General features: G+C 45.5%; 1 protein-coding gene across 4 annotated transcripts in view; it reads left to right on the top strand.

Annotated features, from left to right (window-relative positions):
- The first annotated feature begins 1,128 nt into the window (after positions 1-1,128).
- The window catches only part of PTPRK (protein tyrosine phosphatase receptor type K), a 374,180-nt gene continuing 353,322 nt past the window's right edge, over positions 1,129-21,986 (top strand). For 2 of the 4 annotated variants that reach the window (XM_066605533.1, XM_066605532.1), the window contains exon 1: positions 1,130-1,407. In XM_066605533.1, coding sequence (XP_066461630.1) covers positions 1,329-1,407 — 79 coding nt within the window. In that variant the 5' untranslated portion in view covers positions 1,130-1,328. Of the gene's footprint in view, positions 1,408-21,986 lie in introns of all 4 variants that reach the window. The other 2 variants (XM_066605531.1, XM_066605534.1) reach the window with 2 other exon arrangements.

Raw genomic sequence — 21,986 nt, 5'->3', positions numbered from 1 at the left:
CTCACACACCTCCTTAGGTCACCTTCACACTGGCAAGAAAATCGGGCGAGATTTGAGTGTTGCGAGACACACAAATACGAGACCCATTCTTTTAAATGAGGTCATTCACATTTGCGATGTTTTCTTGCACGGCAGCGCGTTGCGATGCGGGAAACACATCACAGCATTCCGTTCTTTTTGCAGCGCCGACCTCATTGAAAACAGTGGGAGAAGATCGCGAACTCCTGCCGCAGCTGTCAGGCCAGGACTGTATATACAGGGGGTTCTGCAAGTAGGACTGCTGCTCCTATGGGACATTTCCGGTCGGGGGCTATGTATTTAGCAGCTATGCTGCACTAATGATAAGAGATGATGATAGTTAATGTGAAGAAGTGATAGCCTTACTTCTGCCAGGAGGAACTAAGGAGGAACAGAATGAGATGGATGCCAAGTGATGAGAAGTACTATCACTTTAAGGGCTTAAACAGATGGCGTGATTTAATCCCGTTACGTGGCTGGAAAAATCACGGCTGGATAATGGGACGAAACGGTTCGTACTGTGTGCGAATAAGATGGGGCAGGACCGATCTGCACGCTATTTTTCACAAGCTTGCATGAAGTTTCAAAGGTAAAGAAAAAAAAAATGTTCCCTTGCCATTTGCACCTATTCTCCGGTGAGCGTTGTTGCAAAACAAGAAGCCTGAAGAGTAATATTGCTTTAAGTGATGGAAAAGTTATATTTTTGTAAAAGTGTGCCCCCTCTGCATGCCACCGCCGTGCCATCCTGTGTGGCATCTAGATGTATAGGGGCCATTACATATACTGGGCAGTTCTCAGAGATGACCATGTATACTGCCCCTGGGGTGTGCACTCAGTCCGGCCGCCTGTACCCGGGCAGCCCTGGGGTCACCCGCTAGCGCTCCTCTACCTGCAGTCCGGTCGCTCTCCGCCTCCAGCAGCTCCCCCCTCCTCCTCCCCTGCAGGTAGGCATATCACTGGCGGAGAGCAGCGCTCCCCGGCAGTAACTGCATCCACCGCTCCGAGCTCCGCCGGATACTCTTCCTTGCACTTTTCTCTCCAGTAGGAGGCGCTGTGCTCGTCCCCAGGGAACCCACATTCCCGAGCGGGGTTAGTTTTGGTCTAGCGGGTGACGTCAGGCTGCCTCCTCCTCCTCCTCTTCCCCCAGCCGAGCCCCTGAAAGTAACTCTGGACAAGGGAGTGCTAGGAGCCGCCGAGCATGGAGAGCCCTGACTGCGGAGCGGCTTCCGGAGAGCGGACTGCCGAGCCCCTCATGTGATTCGCAGCCCGAGGATTAGTAGTGTGTAGCTGGACCTGAAACTTAGGTGGAGATGGCCGGCGCCGTGTACCTGGGACTACTGCTGCTCGGCGCCCCGGTGCTCGCGTCCCTCCGCGGACCGTTGTCAGCAGGTGAGTGCACGGAGCCCGAGGAGAGGAAACTTCCCGCAGTCCTGCCGGCCGGGGTCCTCGCTGCTTGCACTAACTTTATAGCGAGAGTTACCCGGGGCGCTGCGTCCTGATAGCCGCACTTACCAGCCGCCCCGAGGCTGTGTCCGTCCGCCGAGCTGCCGACATGCCTGGAGGCTGCGGGGTATATAGTGCGTGTGTATCTTTCACCCGGGGACTGCGGGGTATATAGTGCCTGTGTATCCTCTTCCTGGAGGCTGTGGGGTATATAGTGCCTGTGTATCCTCTTCCTGGAGGCTGTGGGGTATAGAGTGCCTGTGTATCCTCTTCATGGAGGCTGTGGGGTATAGAGTGCCTGTGTATCCTCTTCATGGAGGCTGTGGGGTATAGAGTGCCTGTGTATCCTCCACCTGGAGGCTGTGGGGTATAGAGTGCCTGTGTAGCCTCCACCTGGAGGCTGTGGGGTATAGAGTGCCTGTGTAGCCTCCACCTGGAGGCTGTGGGGTATAGAGTGCCTGTGTAGCCTCCACCTGGAGGCTGTGGGGTATAGAGTGCCTGTGTAGCCTCCACCTGGAGGCTGTGGGGTATAGAGTGCCTGTGTAGCCTCCACCTGGAGGCTGTGGGGTATAGAGTGCCTGTGTAGCCTCCACCTGGAGGCTGTGGGGTATAGAGTGCCTGTGTAGCCTCCACCTGGAGGCTGTGGGGTATAGAGTGCCTGTGTAGCCTCCACCTGGAGGCTGTGGGGTATAGAGTGCCTGTGTAGCCTCCACCTGGAGGCTGCGGGGTATAGAGTGCCTGTGTAGCCTCCACCTGGAGGCTGCGGGGTATAGAGTGCCTGTGTAGCCTCCACCTGGAGGCTGCGGGGTATAGAGTGCCTGTGTAGCCTCCACCTGGAGGCTGCGGGGTATAGAGTGCCTGTGTAGCCTCCACCCGGAGGCTGCGGGGTATAGAGTGCCTGTGTAGCCTCCACCCGGAGGCTGCGGGGTATAGAGTGCCTGTGTAGCCTCCACCCGGAGGCTGCGGGGTATAGAGTGCCTGTGTAGCCTCCACCCGGAGGCTGCGGGGTATAGAGTGCCTGTGTAGCCTCCACCCGGAGGCTGCGGGGTATAGAGTGCCTGTGTAGCCTCCACCCGGAGGCTGCGGGGTATAGAGTGCCTGTGTAGCCTCCACCCGGAGGCTGCGGGGTATGTGGCGCGCGGGTATCGTGCCTGTACATTCCCCTCCTGGAGGCTGCGGGGTCTGTAGCGCGTGGGCATCCTCCACCCCACATGAAGGCTCCAGTGGGGGAAGCAGCTTTGTATGTGCTGTCATTGGGGGACCAGTGAGATGACAAGTCAGGCTGTGTGATCTACAAGTTGTTTCCATCTCCCCCCTCATCCTTCAGACTATGCAGGAAGTATGGAGAGCTCTCGGCCCCCTCCCCCACCGCTGTAGGATCACGTTGCAGTGAGCTGCTGCTAGCCTTACCTGTTGCATTAGTGGCCCTGCCGTCGGCTTGGTAAACTCTTTAATGCATCAGGGTGATGAGCCCACACTGTGACTCCTTGTCATTCAGCGGCGCCTGGAATATCTTACCCTGACATTAGTGATGGCTGGCAGTTTACAGGCAGCCAAGTAGGTGAGTTGGCAATTTTATAATAATTGCTTCTCTCTGAAAATTCCCCTGTAGTGATCAAAAAGTCGACGGAAAACTTATAGCTCAGCTGAAACGTTCGATTAGCAGCGAGCTCACATCTTCCTTCAAGCACTATTTAAAAAACCCAAACTGTGGGTCTGGGAGAGCGGCTGCGGTTTGTGTGCGCACACTGCCTCCATGCCGAGAGTGCTCTAAACTGCTGCAACAAAGGAGCCCGCTTCCCTGTGAGCAGCGGCCGCCACAATAAGGCAGGGAGGTTACATCCCTAAGAATGGAGGGCATTAATTGGTTTCCGGGCGCTGCAGAAATTGTGCATTACTTATCTGGGATTTCTGGGGGATTGGAGTTCTGCTCCGTAGTGTCTAATGATCAAGTCATTATTATGCTAATATGCTAATGAAGACAGATGGAATTATGGGGGAAATTAGCATTTTTCATTGAGAACGTTGCTCGTAAGCAGAATGACTTGTATAGGGCTCGCTCACACCAGCGTATTTTGGCTGCGCTTATTTTATGTAATATGCATATTGACACTGTATTTTATGCACCCATAGCTTCAATGGTGGGGGAAATGCACGCTAAAATGGGACATGCTGCGTTTTAGGTTTTCACAGACATAGTACACAGGTCGAAATAGCCCAATGTAACTCAATGGGCTTTTAGCATGGCGTAATTTGCAGCCAAAATGTGCCCATGGATCGATGTGCAGTCCCCCCCCCCCCCCCTAAAAAAAAAAGGCAACTTTCTTTTTTATAATGGTGTTTTTGCAAGCATGTTTTACTGCAGGAAATGCTGTGGATGAATGTTGGCTGTACGTCCAAAAACACATATGAAACATTCTACACATAGTGCTTTGAGGGGGTTTAGAAGAAGAAAAAAATTCTACATAATTTTTTTTTTTTCATAAAGCTTGTGCAGTTCTAGTTTTGTGTGGTTTTATTTTTTTTTTTTCTCTTGTTTTTTTCTTTTCTAATAGAGCAGGCTTTAGATTTGGCTTTTCCAATTGATTTTTGCATAGGCTACTCTATAAAAAGTTATAAAACCCAAAAAGTCCTCTAAACAGTGTGTGTAATGGTAAAAAAAAGACGAAAAGCGTATGTATGTAGGAAGCCTTGGACTACAGTTATGGGTAGGTTCACAGTAGCGTTAAGTATTTCTGTTGCTCCATCCTAGAAGCTGAATGACAGATAAAGTGCTGGACCCGAACGGTGCCCAATGGACCCCACTGACTATAATGGGGTCCGTCCGGCTATAAATGCAGCCTATGGCTGGTGTCACACAGCAGAGATTCTTGCACAAGGTTTGCGCAAGACGCACAAATCTCGCATGAATATGAACCCTATTCTGATAATCGGGGAATGGGGTCGTACACATGAGTGAGTGAGTCGTCTTCCCCCCCCCCCTCCACCGCGATCCTCTTCTGTTGCTGTCAGCTCCCTCAGAGGATTGCAACTTCCCCTAAGTGACCTGAGGCGGTTTTGATACCTCCCATCCATGGCGATATTGGCGAGTTTCATGGCCAGATATTGCACTTACTCCTGTGAAATTAGGGTAAGGGTACAAGAGAACAATGTGAGTTTTGCATCTGTATGTGCTGCGTGTATCTAAAAAAAAAAACCCATTTGATTGTTCCCAGCAAGAGAAACCAAGTAATCTTGTAGATATGGTACCTTTTAATGGCTAACAAAAATACATGATGTTACAGCGAGCTTCCGAACCAACTCGGGGTTCTTCTTCAGGCTTAAATGGATTGGATCTGAAGAGGCATGGATATTTATACACACTTATAACATACATACTTATGACAAGGCATGATATATGACTTATGACATGATATGACATCAATTATGACATGATATAAATATTCACGCCTCTTCACATCTGTTCCATTTAAGCCTGAAGAAGAACCCTGCGTTGGTTCGGAAGCTCGCTATAACATCATGTATGTTTATTAGCCATTAAAAGGTATCATATCTACAAGATTACGTGGTTTCTCTTGCTGGGAACAATCACATTTTGCTCTACTGGCTAAGACCGTACCAAACCTTTGTTTTCATTATAAATAAACAACAACATATGCATATAGATACATGCAGTAAAAACACACCTAAATTGTATCGTTTGTCTCTGATCTGCTTGTAATGGTCTACAATGTTGTGATCTGCTCTTCCTGGTGACATGAGTATATTTCTGTATCTCTCCTGCTTCCGGTTCTGATCCTCTCCTCCTCGCTGTGGATGTGATCGATATTCTGAATATGCTGCGTCCTTTCTGCGTATCCTACAAGCTGATTGCTCTGGATGTTGAGGCTGTGAAGTGTAGTATTGATGTCTGCACAGAGCTTGTGTGGCTTTATTGAGCTCGGACAAGTGTTCGCTAGTTAATTGAAAGTTTGAGCAAGAGCGCTGTTGCCTATTGCCAGGAGCAGATCTGCTAGCACAGACTGTCAAATCTGAATTGCAAAGCCTGTAATTTTCTTTCTCCTACCTCTTCCATCTACATATGTAGCAGAGCTGAAGTTTTCATTGATTTTTCTTTTGAGCACGGATCTTGCTAATCAGCAGAATTACCTGCTGTCCCTTTTGACAATCACATATATCAGGAATAAAATGGCAACTTTGTGTATTTTCACTCTTTTATTGCAGATGATTGCTATATGTACACTTGGAGTCTTCTAGAACTTGATCTGTCGCAGTTATCGTCCGCTATGGCTTGTGTCTGTGACAAATAGTAATCTGTGTGCCGTTCTACAGAGACTATATTCCTATTTGAAAAACCACAGGCTTCAAAAGCAATTATTTGTACAGTTTGCCTTTGTGATAATGGGAAAGGTTATTTTTGGCTTCTTGTCCATGATGAAGATGAGGGTGGGAGTTGTGCTAAGTGGCTTAGCATCTGATATACTGTACATCTATTATGGTTACATGTATGACTAATATAGGTAGTCTGACTAGTTCTGGATGGCTTTCCTATGACATATCTGCAATGGGGTCCACGTTTGTCCTGTACAGCTCTTTACCGCTGTCTTAGGATCAGGGATTCTGTATTACAACTTTAGAATCCGATTAGGATTGTACAAAGTGTTTAGACTGAGCAGCTTTTCACAAAGCTGCAAATGACTTAACATATCCATATTGACATACCATAAATCAGCCTGACTGAGACTGGTCATAGGAAGGCACAGGGGACTACTCACTGACTCTCATGCAGTCTCTATACACTTCAGTAGAGGGCTAGCTGCTCTTGCATCCAGCCAAGTAGAGTGCTGCTGCGCTCTCTATTAACCCTTAAGTGTGTGTCTTAAGGACCAAGCCATATTCCTCATTGCATCACAAGAGCTGTAACTCATAGGTATAGTTGTACAAAGGCTTGTTTTTTTTGGGATGAGTTAAATTTTTATTTATTTTTGGGGGGCAGATGGGGGAAAAAATGTCTATTGTTTTCTTGCATTTACAGCGTCCACAATTCAGCAAAAATTAATATAATGTTCTTATTTGGATCAACACTACTGTGATACCAGATTTTGTTTTTCTTTAAAAACATGTTTTCATTTGCAAAAATAGCAAAAATAAATTCTATTTTATTTTTACTACACTTGCACAATGAAAACATGTTTTTAAAGAAAACCGATTGAATCTGCATCGTTCCATTCTAAGGCCGAATGCAGACGGCCGGGTCGGATTCTGACTGCGAGATCCTCACAGCGGGATGCAGCCCCCTGCCCCATGCAGTGCCCCGCGGCTTACCTGTCTGGTGTCTTTGCTCTGGATGTGTCGGCTGGTGCACAGCCCCGATGCGCAGTGCAGAGCCGGCTTGTCAGCCTCTGCGAGGCGCTCACTGAAATAGGACATACCGTGATTTTTGTTTTCCACGCTCAAAATTGAAGTGGTCTGCACAGGAGTGCATAAACCAATGCAGTCCTATGGCAGCGTGCAACGGTGGAAATTCCATGCGGAATTTCTGCCCGTGTGCATTTGGCCTAAGGGCCATAACATTTTTATTTTTGTGGCAGCAAAGTTATGTATAGTCTTGTTTTTTGCAGTTAGAGTTGTAGTTTTTATTGGTTTTGAGGTACATATGACTTCTCAATTGCTTTTTATTTCATTTTTTTTGGAAGGCGAACAAAAGAAAAATAGCAAATTTTGCATTACTTTTTAAAAATTAACTTTACAGCTTTCACCATGTGTAATAAATAACCAAATCTTTTCACAGTCTGAATTGTTACGACCCTGGTAATACCTACTACTACAGGCTGGTTTAGAAAAACAAGTTGATATTTCTATTCGACTCTATTTTTTTCATCCCCCAGTTTTATGTATTCGACTAAGCGTATGACGGTAACCTTTAAGACTCTGCCGGAGGCGGGCTTTAACAGTTACATGGAGGCCTTTGCCAGGCTTCCAGTTACCATGGGACCCCATTAGTACTTTGTGATTGCATTACTGGGTGATGGCACACACTTCCCCATTCTACAGTTAATATTGATTATGGCATGTAAAGGGTTGAGCTGTCAGAATCCTGAGGTTTCTCCTCTTCTAGTTAGGGCAGGAGCCTAGCTGTCAGTAGTCAGCCAAGCCACTGCTTTACAAAGATGAATGCGCAGGTTTAAAGCCCATGTAAAAAGGCGTATTGCAGTCACAAAGTGGTTACAGTATGCGACATAGATAATAGTGAACGGGAGTTACCTGACCACCCCTCACCCAATGGGATATACCATAAATGCCTGAGTAGTCCCAAAAGATGAGCTGCTGTAGAGTCTTCTAGTCTTTATGGAGACAGCTAAGCTTACTGTTCTGTTTTCATTACTCCCATAGAAGTGAATGGGGGTTACATATACAGCGAGTTTCTCAGATGCTATATTCACACAATTCCCATTCGCTTTTATAGGACTTATGGAAAAGGTGTAGAACAGTCTGCTCGGCTGTTACTCTACAACCTGGCCACCTGAGAGCAGCAGGAGGGAAAGCGTGTGTATTGGGGGGAGAAGGGGGAGGGTCACTTCTTGAGGTAGACGCCTCTGAGACCCTCTATCAGACTGTGGATATACCATCAATGTCTGAGAATACACCTATAAGCAGACTGAATGGATTCCTCGTCTTTTACTAGTCAGCACACAATTGTAACCAATTGATACTCCGTAGAAGGACCCACTGATAGTTTTGTAGGAAGCTTGAGCTCTTCCAGTTATGCTGGCGCCTTTCCAGTGTAATGCTGCTATCTTGTAACTGGGCTTTTTTCTTTCCAATGCCTCGGTAATTTGCCCCCACCACCCCACCCCTACCCCACCATCACCACCTCTCAGTCACAAATTAATGTTCTCCATGTTTACTGTTTCATGGAGTGACAAGTGAGGATATCTTTGTTCCTACTACAAGGCTCATATAATCTCTGACTATGGTCTCTGTTCCCCAATCAAAATATTTGTGTTAAGAAAAGCGGCTAGAATTGATGTTTGGTGTTGGAAGCCATGTTAGCCGGAGTTGAAGCAAGATTTGGACATTATGAAGGGGGCACTGGTGGACTTTCTGCATCACAGGACTATCTTGTGCCCTCCTGATTTCTGATGGTTTACAATAGGTCCCAGCTGATGACACACGTCAGTGGAGTCCTAAAGAGGCATCTGATTCATACAATTAGCACCATGCTGCTGTGGGGAAGCATGGGTGGTTGGAAGCTATTGCTGGATGCACGGAGTCAGAAGACAGAGGAAGAAATGAAATATTCCTGGTGAGCGTGTTTAAGGGCTCGTGGCTGGATTTTTGCTGTGGAATCCACGGCGGGCATCCGCACTGCGGATCTGCAGCAAATAGCGCCCATAGCAAGCGGAGGGAAAATCGCAGTATGCTCTATTTGTTTTTCATGGAATCAATATGGACAGCTTCTATTGAAGTCAATGGAAGCCGTTTGATCTGTGGCGCAATGACGTTGCGGAAATGTCACGGATTCCGCATTATCGCCAGACAAAGTCGCAGGAAAGCAGTAGTTAAAAAAAAAATAAATTGTGCTGCGAATGTCCAACGGCTCGCTGTGCGGACCATCCGCAGTACAGAACAGTTATGCTTGAAATTGTTACTTATGTCAGTGTTCCCATGGGATGTGTAGTGGCTACTATATTGTCTTCATAATATGATCTACGGCCACAGCCTCCTTTTCCATCTCTTTACCAGATTCATCAGACTCCTCCCACAGGACCCTCTGCTGTCAAGTCCTCTTCATTTGCTAAACGCATCTGCCTGACAGACCATAATAATGGCTGTTACCATTTCTCCTCCTTCTCTCCCGCCGTCGCTGCACAGTAACCCAGGGCGACAGCACTTAACTCATCCCTGCCCTGCCCCTTCTCTCCTGATTCGCCAGCTCCTTTTACAGGGGAGTAGCTGTGAGCAGGACCTGGCTGGAGTCACAGCTCCCGTCAGCTAAGTTGGGGTATGCTGTGCTCCATTGCCACCAATGTAATACAACTAATAAACTTTTTAACTAGGGGGGAAATACTAAATGTTAAAGAGGTGGAACGATGTATGCCTGACATTTATCAGTGCTTATCCCCTTGAGAAGTGCGGTGGAGCTTGTTGCGGAGCTGCAGATTAATCAGTATTCCTATGTTGACCCTCATCCACTTCAAAAAGTGCCTGCAGGAAGCATCAGACCTGGACTGTGGAGAAATGGAGGAAAATGACCTGGTCGGAGGAATTGTGCTTGCTTTCACATCATGTGGATGGCCATCTGAGGAAGAGATGGCATCAGGATGCACTATGGCACCAAGCCACTGGGAAACATTGGGTCATGGCATTCATGTGGATGTTGTTTTGACATATCCCGCCCACCTAAACTTTAAGACGAGGTAGACCCCTTCACAACAGGGATATTCTTTCATGGCAGTAGTTTCCTTCCAGCAGGATAACGCACCTGGCTACACTACAAAGTGTTCAGGAATGGTTTGAGCAACACAGCAAAGAACTCAAGGTTATGACTTGGCCAACAAATTCCTCATATCTTAATTGGCTTGAGCATCTGTGAGATGCCCTGGAAAAAGTCTGATGCATGGAAGTCTCACCTTGCAACTTACAGGACTTTAATGGGTTGTTCAGGACTCTTGGGATTTTTTCTTTCTTCTGTTGATGACCTAGTCTCAGGATAGATGATCAGTACTTGATAGCAGGGGTCTGCCGCTTGGAATGCCTGATGATTTCTGGCACTGCTGTCACTATGGACCTTATTGCAATGGCCCAGTTCATTAGCGTAGGCACAGTTCCCATTGAATTTAATATAATAGGTGGTTCTTACAGTGAAGGTATTCCTTCCTGGCTTGCCGTATGAGTGGTGAACCTCCTCTCCCGATTCTGCACCATGCCTCTTCTCTACCGGAGGTGCAGCAGGCGAAGAGCAGGGAGTGTCTTTACAGAGAGCCATTCTGACTTGGTGCAGCTTTTTCTTTTTTCCCCCTTTAGACGGAGCAGTGATTCTTGCCCTTCCTACATGTAGTAGGTTAGCCTTGATGTGCTAATCTGGGGCCCCTAGATTCTAAGACCTAGTTTCAACTCCAACCCCTATGGCTAGGCCACCGGTTCAGTGTCTAAACACTGTACAGTAAGTTACCTGTATTGGTGTCTTCAGGTGGTATACATAACTTCATCATTTATTGCTGTCTATGTAGGGGATTAGGAGCGCTCTACGGAGAAAAAAAACTAAATATTGTGAGGGCTCCTGCACACTTGAGTTTTTCTTGTGCATTTTTTTCACAATTTTGCTGCGTTTAACACAACGCAATAGGACTTTCTAATGTTAAAAACTAGGGATGAGCGAACGTGTCCGTTACGGACACATCCGCACCCGGACACCGGCTTTGCCGAACACTGCAGTGTTCGCGCGTAAGTGTCCGGGTGCCGCCGGGGGGCGGGGAGATGCGCGGCGGCGCGGGCGGCAGTAGCGGGGAACAGGGGGGAGCCCTCTCTCTCTCCCTCTCCCCCCCACTCCCCGCCGCACCCCCCCGCGCTGCCACGGCGGCCCCCGAACTTTTTCGCCCGAACACTGAAGTGTTCGCAAAGTTCGGTGTTCGGGCGAAAAAGGGGCGGAGCCGAACGTGTTCGCTCATCTCTATTAAAAACGCATTGCGATTTTTCACTGAATGCGTTTTTAACATTAGAAAGTCCTATTGACTTTCGCGTTACAATTCAACAGTCACGCGAGAAAAACGCAAGTATGCAGGAGCCCTTAGAGTACCTGCATTTTCAGCTGATGTTTGACATGTCAAAGTATTGCTCGGTGTAGTCCCGCTGCTGAGACCCCCACTAATCACCAGAACGGCAGGGCTGCAGAGACCCTGGCTGTCTTTGCCGCTTTTTCTGTTAGCTGAAGTCGGCCTCATAGAACTGCATAGTGCTTTCTATATTCCTTTGTGCGGGCCATCTTCTTCCAGTGGAACGAGCTGAAAGACCACGAAGACAGCGGAGGAGGTTGAGCGCTGCAGCCCCCTCCATTCTAGTGATCAGTGGGGGTCTCAGCAGCAGGATGCCCATTGAGCAATATTTTTCACTTGTCTCTATATGTGAAGTTAGCTGAAAGTGCAGGTACTCTTTAAGGTATGTTTAGAAACTGCTGTAGTCTGCCTAGAAATGGCGTTCTTATCGTATAAGTTGACGATGTGTCACTAGGATATGCCATCATCTTATGATCGCCCTCTAAGGAGTTTCCTCAGGATATAAGAAATGTTTAGAAATGGCACAAATGATTGGTGCTGTCTGACAGCCTACTGTATCCTGGTCCTCATTAAAGCTGTCGAACAACTAAACGCTGTGGAAGTGGTAAGGATATAACCTCCGCCAGACTGTGTTCTTTTCTGTTTTCTGGAGTGCATCATATTGCATTCCATTAATGCGGCCTAATTGTTGGCATTCCATCTGTTATCTCAGCATCTCCATGGAGCGCTGGTATGAGGGGTTTCTAACACTATCAGAATGTGTCAGGATTAATGAGGATGTTCTAATCTCTTGATCCATTACACTTTCCTAGTATCCGTATTCAACTAGGAAGTAATTCTATGCCATATTTTAATCAACTTAGAAAGCTTGCTTAAATTGGAAATAAAACAAGAATTTTAGATAAATTTCATAGTTTTTAGCAAACTTTTAAGCTCAACTACTACTCTGTATGAACAAAGTACTGCAAAAGTCACAGTGACGTCAAGTAAACTATTGTGGGCTTCCTAGTGGTATCTGAAGAATAACTGCACTTTCAAGTGACTTTTGACATGTCAAATATTGATCAGTGGTGGTCCTGCAACTGAGACTCCCGCTGATCGCTAGAACGAGTCTACTGCAGACAGCACGCATAGAGGTCTATAGAAAGTGCTATACACCTCCTATGTGTTAGTCTACAGCTGCCAAAAAGCAGCAAAGCCCTCGGAGGGGAGCACAGGGTGAGCGCTGCAGCTCCCTTGTTCTAGCGAACAGTGGGGGGCTCACCAGCAATACTTATGACTTGTCTCTGTGACGTCAAGTTAGTTGACATTGCAGTAAATTTAAGCAATGGGAGTGTTGTAATGTTAATATACTATAATGTATAAAACTGTGCTAGAACAACCAAAATTGATAGTCGTTTTTTTTTCTCTATTAGTTTTTATTAAAAGTTTTTTTAGTAGAAACTATAAAGGACAATCAGGGAAGACATTAATGGCATCAAATAATTACATTGATAAGTTGCAAAATAAGTAATGATGAACAACATATCGAGAGAAGTGAAAGAATTATCTGGACTGTATAGCCAGGAGTAATGTCTAAAAACCCTTTTACACTGAACGATTATTTGAAAACTCATTCAAACGGGCAAAAGTGAATGATAATTGTCTAAATGCAGCCCATAATCGAACAACAAACAATTGTTCAATTTCTACAGTCCTAAAAAAAAAAAAAAAAAAAGTTGAAGTGCTAACTTATCGCTCGGCTTAAATACCGATAAATTACTTATACAGTAAATATGAGTGCCTGAACAATTTCTCGTTTGAGCGAGGAAGCAATTTTTTATTAGAAGACTAGAAAGATATAGCATGATGCTAGTATAAGTAGTGAAGGGGTTAAACAAAACTTTTTCTATACCAGTGAATGGAATGGAAAGAGACAGAAGATAAGTCTCCCAGACCCCCCCCCCCCTCGCATTCCTTTTCACTGAATTCATAGCGGTTTCATTGTATGTTATAGTTACACCTTAAAAGGTGTAACTTATGTTAAACATTTTAGTTGTACCCCATCATGTATTATTAATCTTGGAGGTATGTACTTTTCCTGTGATGTCATTTATGGTATATAAACCACATACACCTTAAAATAAATTAGAAATCATTTGATACAGCAGCAAGGCTGGTGTGATTTTGTATTTCTCCTGGACTCGTACTTCTACATGAGATCGGATTTGTCTTCTCCTTGGTAAACACACAAATTCTCCTTACACTGAGCGAACTCTGGTATCGGCTCGTCTAAATCAGGGTTCCCCAACTCCAGTCCTCAGGGACCGCCAACAGGTCATGTTTTCAGGATTTCCTCAGTATTGCACAGGTATTGTAATTATTGTCAGTGGCTCAGCCATTTCCACAGGTGTTCTTACCATAGGAGATCCTGAAAATATGACCTGTTGGTGGTTCCTGGGGACTGGAGTTGGGGACCTCTGGTCTAAATGGTCCGTAAGAACGCCAAACAGAAGAATTCAATGTTGATGGGGCATATCTAGATAAGCACATAAAGCTGCTCATGTTGGGTACATGAAACTGCATTTATAACTGCTGATAATGGAGTATAGTCCTGTGAAGGAGTTTGTATCCAGTCCTCCAGAGAAATCTTGTTCCCAGAGGGAAATTTGTGAATACTTAAATTGAGAAAATGAAGTCGTTTAGGGCTCATGCCAACAACAGTCGCAGGATACGCCCCCGAATTTATGCTACACCTGCTGGTGATTGCGGAAAAAACTGTAAAATTCCGCAAGTCAACATTGGCTGACAGAAAAGCTATTAGGTTCACTAGAATGTAATAGCTACAGAATTCTGCCCCCGGCACCACAGTACGAATCTGGTAGAGATACTTTATTTTTTTATTTGCGGATAAAGAAAAATAATCACGTCACCTTTGGGAGAGCCCGGGTATTGTGACCTATTGAAGAAAAAGCATGGTGGATCCTGAGATAATTAAAGAAATCTGCATTAGAAACCTGTGTTTTTATTACATTAATGGCCAATTTTACGAATGCCCAGCCTCTCCCACTAAGTTGTGCTTCCAGATTTTGCGATGGGCTCAAAAGCACACGGCCATTTAGTACAGTGACCAGGTTCTCCCCACTACACTGTCATTTGGATTTCTGTCTACAGTCTGGTGTTGATGCTATAAACTGGCAACTTGTCGAAAAAAATGCAAACCCAAAAATAAACCTTTCAAACTGCCTTGACACATTAAGACGTGACACGGAGTTTATGCAATGAAACTGACCTCCACAATTTCTTCACAGTACTTTTGGTATTATTCATTTTTCTGGCACCAAATACTCCTCTGAGAGAGTCGTCTTTGGCAAAGCCTGAAATATGAGATATTTAGATTTCAGAGCGTGCATTTAAGATTTGTTTGACAGGAATGAACCGCGCCAAAAAATGTATTTTCTTGGCGAGGCGAAACATGTGCCCAGGCGATGCTAGTGAACAAGTGAGCTTGAAGTTAATCCTTGGCACATCTTGTCTCCTGTTGAAAACAAGCTTAGTTTATTGGAAAAGCGAGATGTTTCTGCATAATATCAGTAACATCACACAGAGTAGTCTGATATCTTTTACAGAACATTGTCCTACTTTTATGGTATGAATCTTAATGGAGTTATTTTTCGACGATCATCATTTTTTGAGAACCACTTCCTGACGTGGAGATGTCATAATTCCTTGTGCTGTTTTGGCTGTTCACGGATGAAAACCATGGCAAAATCTGCATGCAAATAGATGTGATGTCTGTAGCAAATGTTCCGATTAGTCGGCAGGTGTAAAGTTTTTCTTCTTGGGGAGACCACCTTGAACGTGTGAGGAGACTTATAAGGCCATGCATTCTCCCATGGGAAACTTGTATGAAAATGGAAAGATGGAATGATGCCACTACAAAGCCACCTATTAGAAGGTAGCATTACTGTAAATCAAAATCTGACCTTTGTAACATGACTGGGAATCCAAGCCAAAGTCAGAAGGAGAAGCTAACCATGTCCAGACAAACTGGGTATTTTTTGCCATAATCTATGTACAGTAAATTGTTGGCTAGGTGAGAGGACTATGATGTAGGTTTGGAGGGGTAAAAGGTTTCTCCTTAGGGAGAGCACAATAGGTGTCAGCAGGAATGCTACCTTCTAGAGATGAGCGAGCATACTCGCTAAGGCAAACTACTTGAGCGACTAGTGACTTATTCGAGTACCTGCCCGCTCGTCTCTAAAGATTCGGCTGCCGGCGCGGGTGAGCGGTGAGTTGCGGGAGTGAGCCAGGGAGGAGCGGGGGGAGGGAGTGAGAGAGAGAGATCTCCCTGCTCTCCCCCCGCCGCCCCCTGCCGACAGCCGAATCTTTAGAGACGAGCGGGCAGGTACTCGAATAAGGCACTACTCGCTCAAGTAGTTTGCCTTAGCAAGTATGCTCGCTCATCTCTACTACCTTCCAATAGGTGGCGCTATAAAGCATTGTTCCTTTTTCCCATTTGTTCAGGTTAGTTCCATCAGAGATGTCTTCTTTCCAAGGTGTATGAACTTGCTAACTTCAGATGGCTATTTTGTGACCAATTTGTTTGTAGTTGGTCTATAAAAGTTGTCTTGGACGACACTCCATAAGTAAAAATGACAAATCGCCAATTGGCATCCCATCGATAGAAAATGAGGCCACCCATCAAGATCAATCTGTTTAGCATGAACATGTTTTCAAGGACTCACTTGACAACTGGAAATATCCAACACTGCAGGTCAACTTTTTTCACAGGTCGATCTTCAGTTGGCATTCGTCATGTTTGTACGTGTCTCAAAAAACAGGTGCCTTGAGAAAGTGGTCTAAGGGTGCATTCACACATTGTGGAAACACTGCGGTTTTTCTGCAGCAGTAGGCTTACTATTAAAGTGAATCAGGTTGAAGTGAATCCTGTTCACGTGTAGAGGAAAAATGCTGTGGAACTGTACTTGCGGTTTTGTTGCGTTTCCACAGCAGACCCCAGAACTATCTTTTAAGCCACCTAAAATCTTAAGTTCCCTTTACGTGTGACGAATGTCTGTCGAATGATGCCCAACAATCATCCCTGTGTTTCCTTGCACCCATGCTCCTGCTGCATGGACGATGACCTTATCACTCATCACTCATCATTCAGTTTAAATAGCGGCCGCTATGTTATCTCGATGGAGAGGGGCAGGGGAGCGAGAGGAGAGAAATCTCCTGCACTGCCCTGCCCCCTGCTAGCCGCTCCGTGAATGAGCCAACTCTGCTAGCTCCCATGTGACAGCGCGGGGATACAGGGACGAGTGTCGGGCATCGTTTGCCCGACAGTCGTCCCTTGTAAATGGACCTTTAGTCTTTTATTGCTGTAAAGGGTGTTTTTTAAAGGGATGAGTACATTTTAGATTGGGAGCTTCATAGGGCCAGGAACTAAAGTAAAATAATCTTTGTACAGAACTTCATAATATGTAGGCGCACTGCAATTAACTGCAAATTAACTGACATTTTTAATTTTTGAGCAAGAGCTAATTTTTACAATTTCACAATTTTAAATAGTCTACGCTTATGAATCATTTTACATATAAAGAGCTCAAGGTTTTTTTTGTAAGTGTTAATGTAATTTAAAAAAAAATCCCAGAAAAGTTTCATTTGCAAATATGGAAAATCTCTAATAAGGTCCTATCTAAAAAATGAGCTTATGTAATGTTAATGCCAAGTCGAATAAAGTGGTGAATTTATCTACTTCCCCCAATAACAGTATATTTTGCATAGTTCTCAGGCATACTTGCTAATGTACCTTCCAACCTGCAAGTGTTTCTAACATGGGAAGTGAGCTCTGACATCACAGGAACCCGTAGGGCATCTGAACTAGTAGGAGAAATGGCAGCAAGGAGTTTAGGAGTGAGATGCCAACTATGGAGAAGCTTCCTTGTCAACTCTAAAGGCCTATTTAGACACAATGACTATCGCTCATAATTCGCTGTTTTGAGCGATAATCGTTGTCTAACTGCACTGACATTGTGCAGTTTTTGTTAAGCCATTGCCCATTGTCAACGATGAGGCTTATCAGGGATTCACAGCGGGTTACAGCTGATACTATTGTTTCAGCTGTATCCAGCTCCCTGTATAACAGCTTGGCGCTCCAAACAGAGAACAGTTGGATGCGGAAGACAAGCAGGGCCAAACTGCTTATCTTCATCCTCCGCTCGCAGCGCTCGGCTGTATAACAGCTGGGCGCTCTGAGTAGGGAACAGCTGGATGCAGAAGAAAAGTGGGGACTCCCTGCTTATCACCTGCATCCTCTGCTCTGAGCTCTTGGCTATATAACAGCCTGGCTCTCTGAGCGGGGAACAGCTGGATGCAGAAGGCAAGGGGACACGCCGCTTGTCTTCTGCATCCTCCGCTCTGTCTTTTGAGCGATAATCGCTGTCTAAATGGGCCTTAAGGCTGCTATCGTACGAATATGAATGGAGTCATACACAGAACCTATTTGTCCTATCTTTGGGCATTCCCTTGGAATACATCACCCATTGTTTTCAATAGGGTCGGCAAAACATCCTACAGTGTGCACACCTGTGCGATGCAAGGTTTTCTGTGGAAAACAATGGCAAACACTCTAATCCTCCGGCGTGACTTTTAGCCGAACCGGAGGATCGCTACTACCTGAAGTGATGTGAGGCGCTTTTGACTAAATGAGATGCACATTTTGAAAGCTAGCTTACTAATGTAAATGCTATATTCCAGTCTTCTATACCTATAGAGATAATTAGATCTCTTTCCCAATGAAGTACGCAAGGGAACCTCTCCCCCAGAGATCTATCCAAAACTTTATAAAGTCTTGAGATGCCTCTTGGCAACTTTATTTAATTTATAGAATGCAAATTCAAACGTAGCGGTAGTTTTGGGAAGAGTTCACAAATTAGGACTCTAGTAATGCCATTAAAGAACTTTAGGTAATTGCCTTCCTATCTATCTGGATTGAAATTATCCCTGCAGTGATCCAGCTATTAACTGAGATATCTGGAATAATAAAGGGAATCGTCTGTAAAGGTAGTTCAGGCAGTTTATAGGGGATAATGGATTTGGAAATGATGCGTTTCCATGCTGTGATCCCAGCTTCAGTAGTAGTATAAGGAGATGTAGGTACAATAACTCCCAGAGTAATTGGCCATAATAAAACATCGAGAGGTATCACGTTTGGAAACCATTTTTCTGTATTCACCCAATGTTTTGTGATGGTATTGGCTTTCCAGTGTCTGGCTTGATCACTTGGTCACATAGTAGTAATAAGAGACTTGTGGTAAAACTAATTAGTCTGGGATTGCCCTTTTATAAACATGTTTGTTAAGATTTTTTGTAGCTTCTGGAGGTAAGACACTGCAACAGGGATAGGGAGATTCCTATACATACACTGTTTTCCTGAAAATGAGCCCTACCCAGTTTTTTTCCGGCATTTTTGCAGAGGCTTGAAATATAAGCCCTACCACGAAAACAAGCCCTAGCTGCATTACATACAAAAATAAAAAATGCATTACTTAGCAGGCTCGATTCGAGTCCCTCCCACTGCTCTGCGGAGCGCTGACACGCTTCTTGCAGTCCTCCGGTGCCCACAGAAGATCACTTACTGGCTATGGGATTCATAAATCCCACCTCCAACAAGCGATGGCTCTGATTTTTTTTTTTTTCTTTTCCGAGCAATGAATGCATTAATTGGCTGAGCAGTGCTCGAGAACCTATCAGAGACATTGCTTTCTGGAGGTGGGATTTATGGATCCCATAGCCGGGAAGTGATAATACTAATACTAATACTCTTTATTTGTATAGCGCCAACTTATTCCGCAGCGCTTTCAGGCATGGATAAATGCAAAACAATACAACAATTACAATATAAGGTACATTGGGTTAGACACAAATGGGTTGAGGGTGGTACAGGAGGTGCAGGGGTTGGGGAACATAGGCAATAGGAAATTTTATGTACAGATCATTTATCAGAAGGCAAACAGGGTGGAGCACCATAGGGAGGGGCGAGGGACTAGGTCAGGAGATTTGGTATGCTTCCCTGAAGAGGTGCGTTTTTAAGGCACGTCTGAAATTTCGTGCATCGGGAATTGTCCGGATGCCTTGGGGTAGAACGTTCCAGAGGATGGGTGCTGCTCTGGTGAAGTCCTGTAGGCGAGCATGAGAGGTTCGTATTACAGGGGCGTTAAGTCTGAGGGTGTTAGCCGATCGGAGTGAGCGCGCTGGGTGGTATACTGAAAGTAGGGAGGTGATGTATGGTGGCGCAGCGCCATGCAGAGCTTTGTGAGTGAGGCAGAGGAGTTTAAATTTAGTTCTGCAGTGGATGGGCAGCCAATGCAGCGACTGGCATAATGCAGAGGCGTCTGAATAACGACTGGATAGAAAAATGAGTCTAGCTGCTGCATTTAGTATGGATTGGAGCGGAGCGAGTCTAGTGCGGGGGAGGCCAATGAGTAGCGAGTTGCAGTAGTCAAGCCGGGAATGGATGAGCGCAACCACGAGCGTCTTTAGCGTGTCCGTGGTTAGGAACGGACGTATTTTAGCAATATTTCTGAGGTGCATGTGGCATGTTTGGGCCAGAGATTGGATATGGGGGGTAAAGGAGAGGTCAGAGTCCAGTGTGACCCCAAGGCATCGGGCATGCCGTCGGGGGGTTATGATGGTGCCAGACACTGGAATGGAGATGTTGAGGGGAGGTCGGTTAGAAGGTGGAAAGACAAGGAGGTCAGTTTTAGAGAGGTTTAGTTTGAGAAAAAGGGAGGACATAGTGTTAGAGACAGCGGACAGACAGTCGGTGATATTTTGGAGGAATGGTCCAGAGATCTCACGAGAGGAGGTGTATAGTTGGGTGTCGTCAGCATAGAGATGGTATTGGAGGCCGAATCTGTGGATTGTTTGTCCAATTGGGGCAGTATAGATAGAGAAAAGAAGGGGACCAAGGACCGAGCCCTGGGGTACCCCGACAGCGAGAGGAAGTGGAGCAGAGATAGAACCAGCAAAGGAAACACTGAAAGAGCGGTCAGAGAGGTAGGAGGAGAACCAGGAGAGTGGGTCATCTGTGGGTGACCGAGGACTGGAAGAAACGTGTCGGAGCTCTGCAGAGCAGCGGCAGGGACCTGGACCTGAGCTTGCTGGGGAAGTATAAGACATCCCCCAAAAATAAGACCTAGTGCTTCTTTTGGGGCAAAAATTAATATGACAGGGTCTTATTTTTGAGGAAACGTGGTATGTAGGATTTTTGGCATTATAAGCAGCTTCATGGTTGGTATTCTGCTGATCCCCAATGTTTCAGATCTAAGGAAATTGGTTAAATTGTGCTCAATATTTTGTAGTAACGGAATATAATTCTACAGATAGTATTCAAGTTTTGAGCGATAATAGTTGTCATTTACATCGCAAGATGATTCCTCAAACGTTGAGTGATCACCTTGCTCTTCAGCTGTTCCCCGCTCCAAGCGCCCAGCTATTATACAGCCGGGCAATCGGAGCGGAGGATGCAGAAGGCAAGTGGGGTTTTGAGCGAAAAGACTGCTTTTGAGCGATAATCGTTGTCTAAATGGGCCTTAACGCTGCAGGTAATAAGCATTCTGTAGTGTTATGGGCCATGATTGTGTCGTCCGCAAACAAACCAATTTTGTGTTCTCTCCCCCCTGTAGTAATTCTAGGTGCATCTCTTGCATTCCTTAAGGCCTATTTACACGCAAAGATAATCTTTCAAACGATTGAAAGTTATATATAATTTTTTTCCCCCTAAAGTATTAATGGCCACTAATTGCCATTAACACTTTATCATCTTCATTTGCATGTAAAATGGCCTCCAGGAGCTGTTTGCAGAGCCCAGAATGTAATTAATCCCACGCACGTCTGTGAACACAACTGCATTGTTTTCTTCAGGGCTTCTGCCAGGTTACAATGTAATCTTCTAGCTCCCATTGAGAACCCAGCATGCGGTCTATTGAGAGACACTCTCTGTGGCTGTAAGATGGGTTTTAAGTTCACCTTAAAATCATCTTTCAGGCGAAAAGTGCACGATGCCAGTGTTACATGTAACGATTATTACATGTAACAGAGTGGGTAGGTATCCACTAACCTAGGGGCTAAAATCTTTGAATATATTTTGAAATCCATGTTAAGTAATGATGTAGGGTGCAAGTTTCCAGGTCCACCCGCATACCTGTCCGCAGTCTTGTTATCTGTGCTGCCGATGTGCCGGCTGGTGCGCATGCGCAGTACAGATAGTGCTGCGCCGTTGCTAGGCGATGAAGCGAATCCCGCTGCCTTTCTGCAATGATGATTGCAGTAGGGCCGCGGGTCGGACGCTTCCATGAGGCCTTCTGTGCCTTCTGTTCCCCCAATGTAGCCAGCTAGCTTGTTTCCACAAAGGCAGTTGTCCTCCTTTTAAAGTATGCATTCATTGTGAGATTGCATCTTTACATGGGCAGACCCTGCAACAGATAGTGGTATTACTTTATTTGGAAATCCTTAAGACTGGAATCGCATGCAGTTTAGAGCTAAAGCCAAGTGTGGTTTTTAACTGGAATGCTAAAGGTAGGACTACTTCCTGCAGGATCCACTTCTGAGAATGGCTTTAAATGCTGTATGAAAGAGGGTATTCTTTCAGCCTAAGAAGTTGTGTACTACATTTTTGGCAAACGGTAGATAAAGTTGGCAAGAGGTGCCGGCATTGTTGACTTGTGGCAGTTACACTGCTTACACTACCTACTTGTAAACCGG

This window comes from Eleutherodactylus coqui, chromosome 1, assembly GCF_035609145.1.
Source record: "Eleutherodactylus coqui strain aEleCoq1 chromosome 1, aEleCoq1.hap1, whole genome shotgun sequence".
Taxonomy (NCBI): Eukaryota; Metazoa; Chordata; class Amphibia; order Anura; family Eleutherodactylidae; genus Eleutherodactylus; species Eleutherodactylus coqui.
This window is presented reverse-complemented; position numbering and strand designations above follow the sequence as displayed.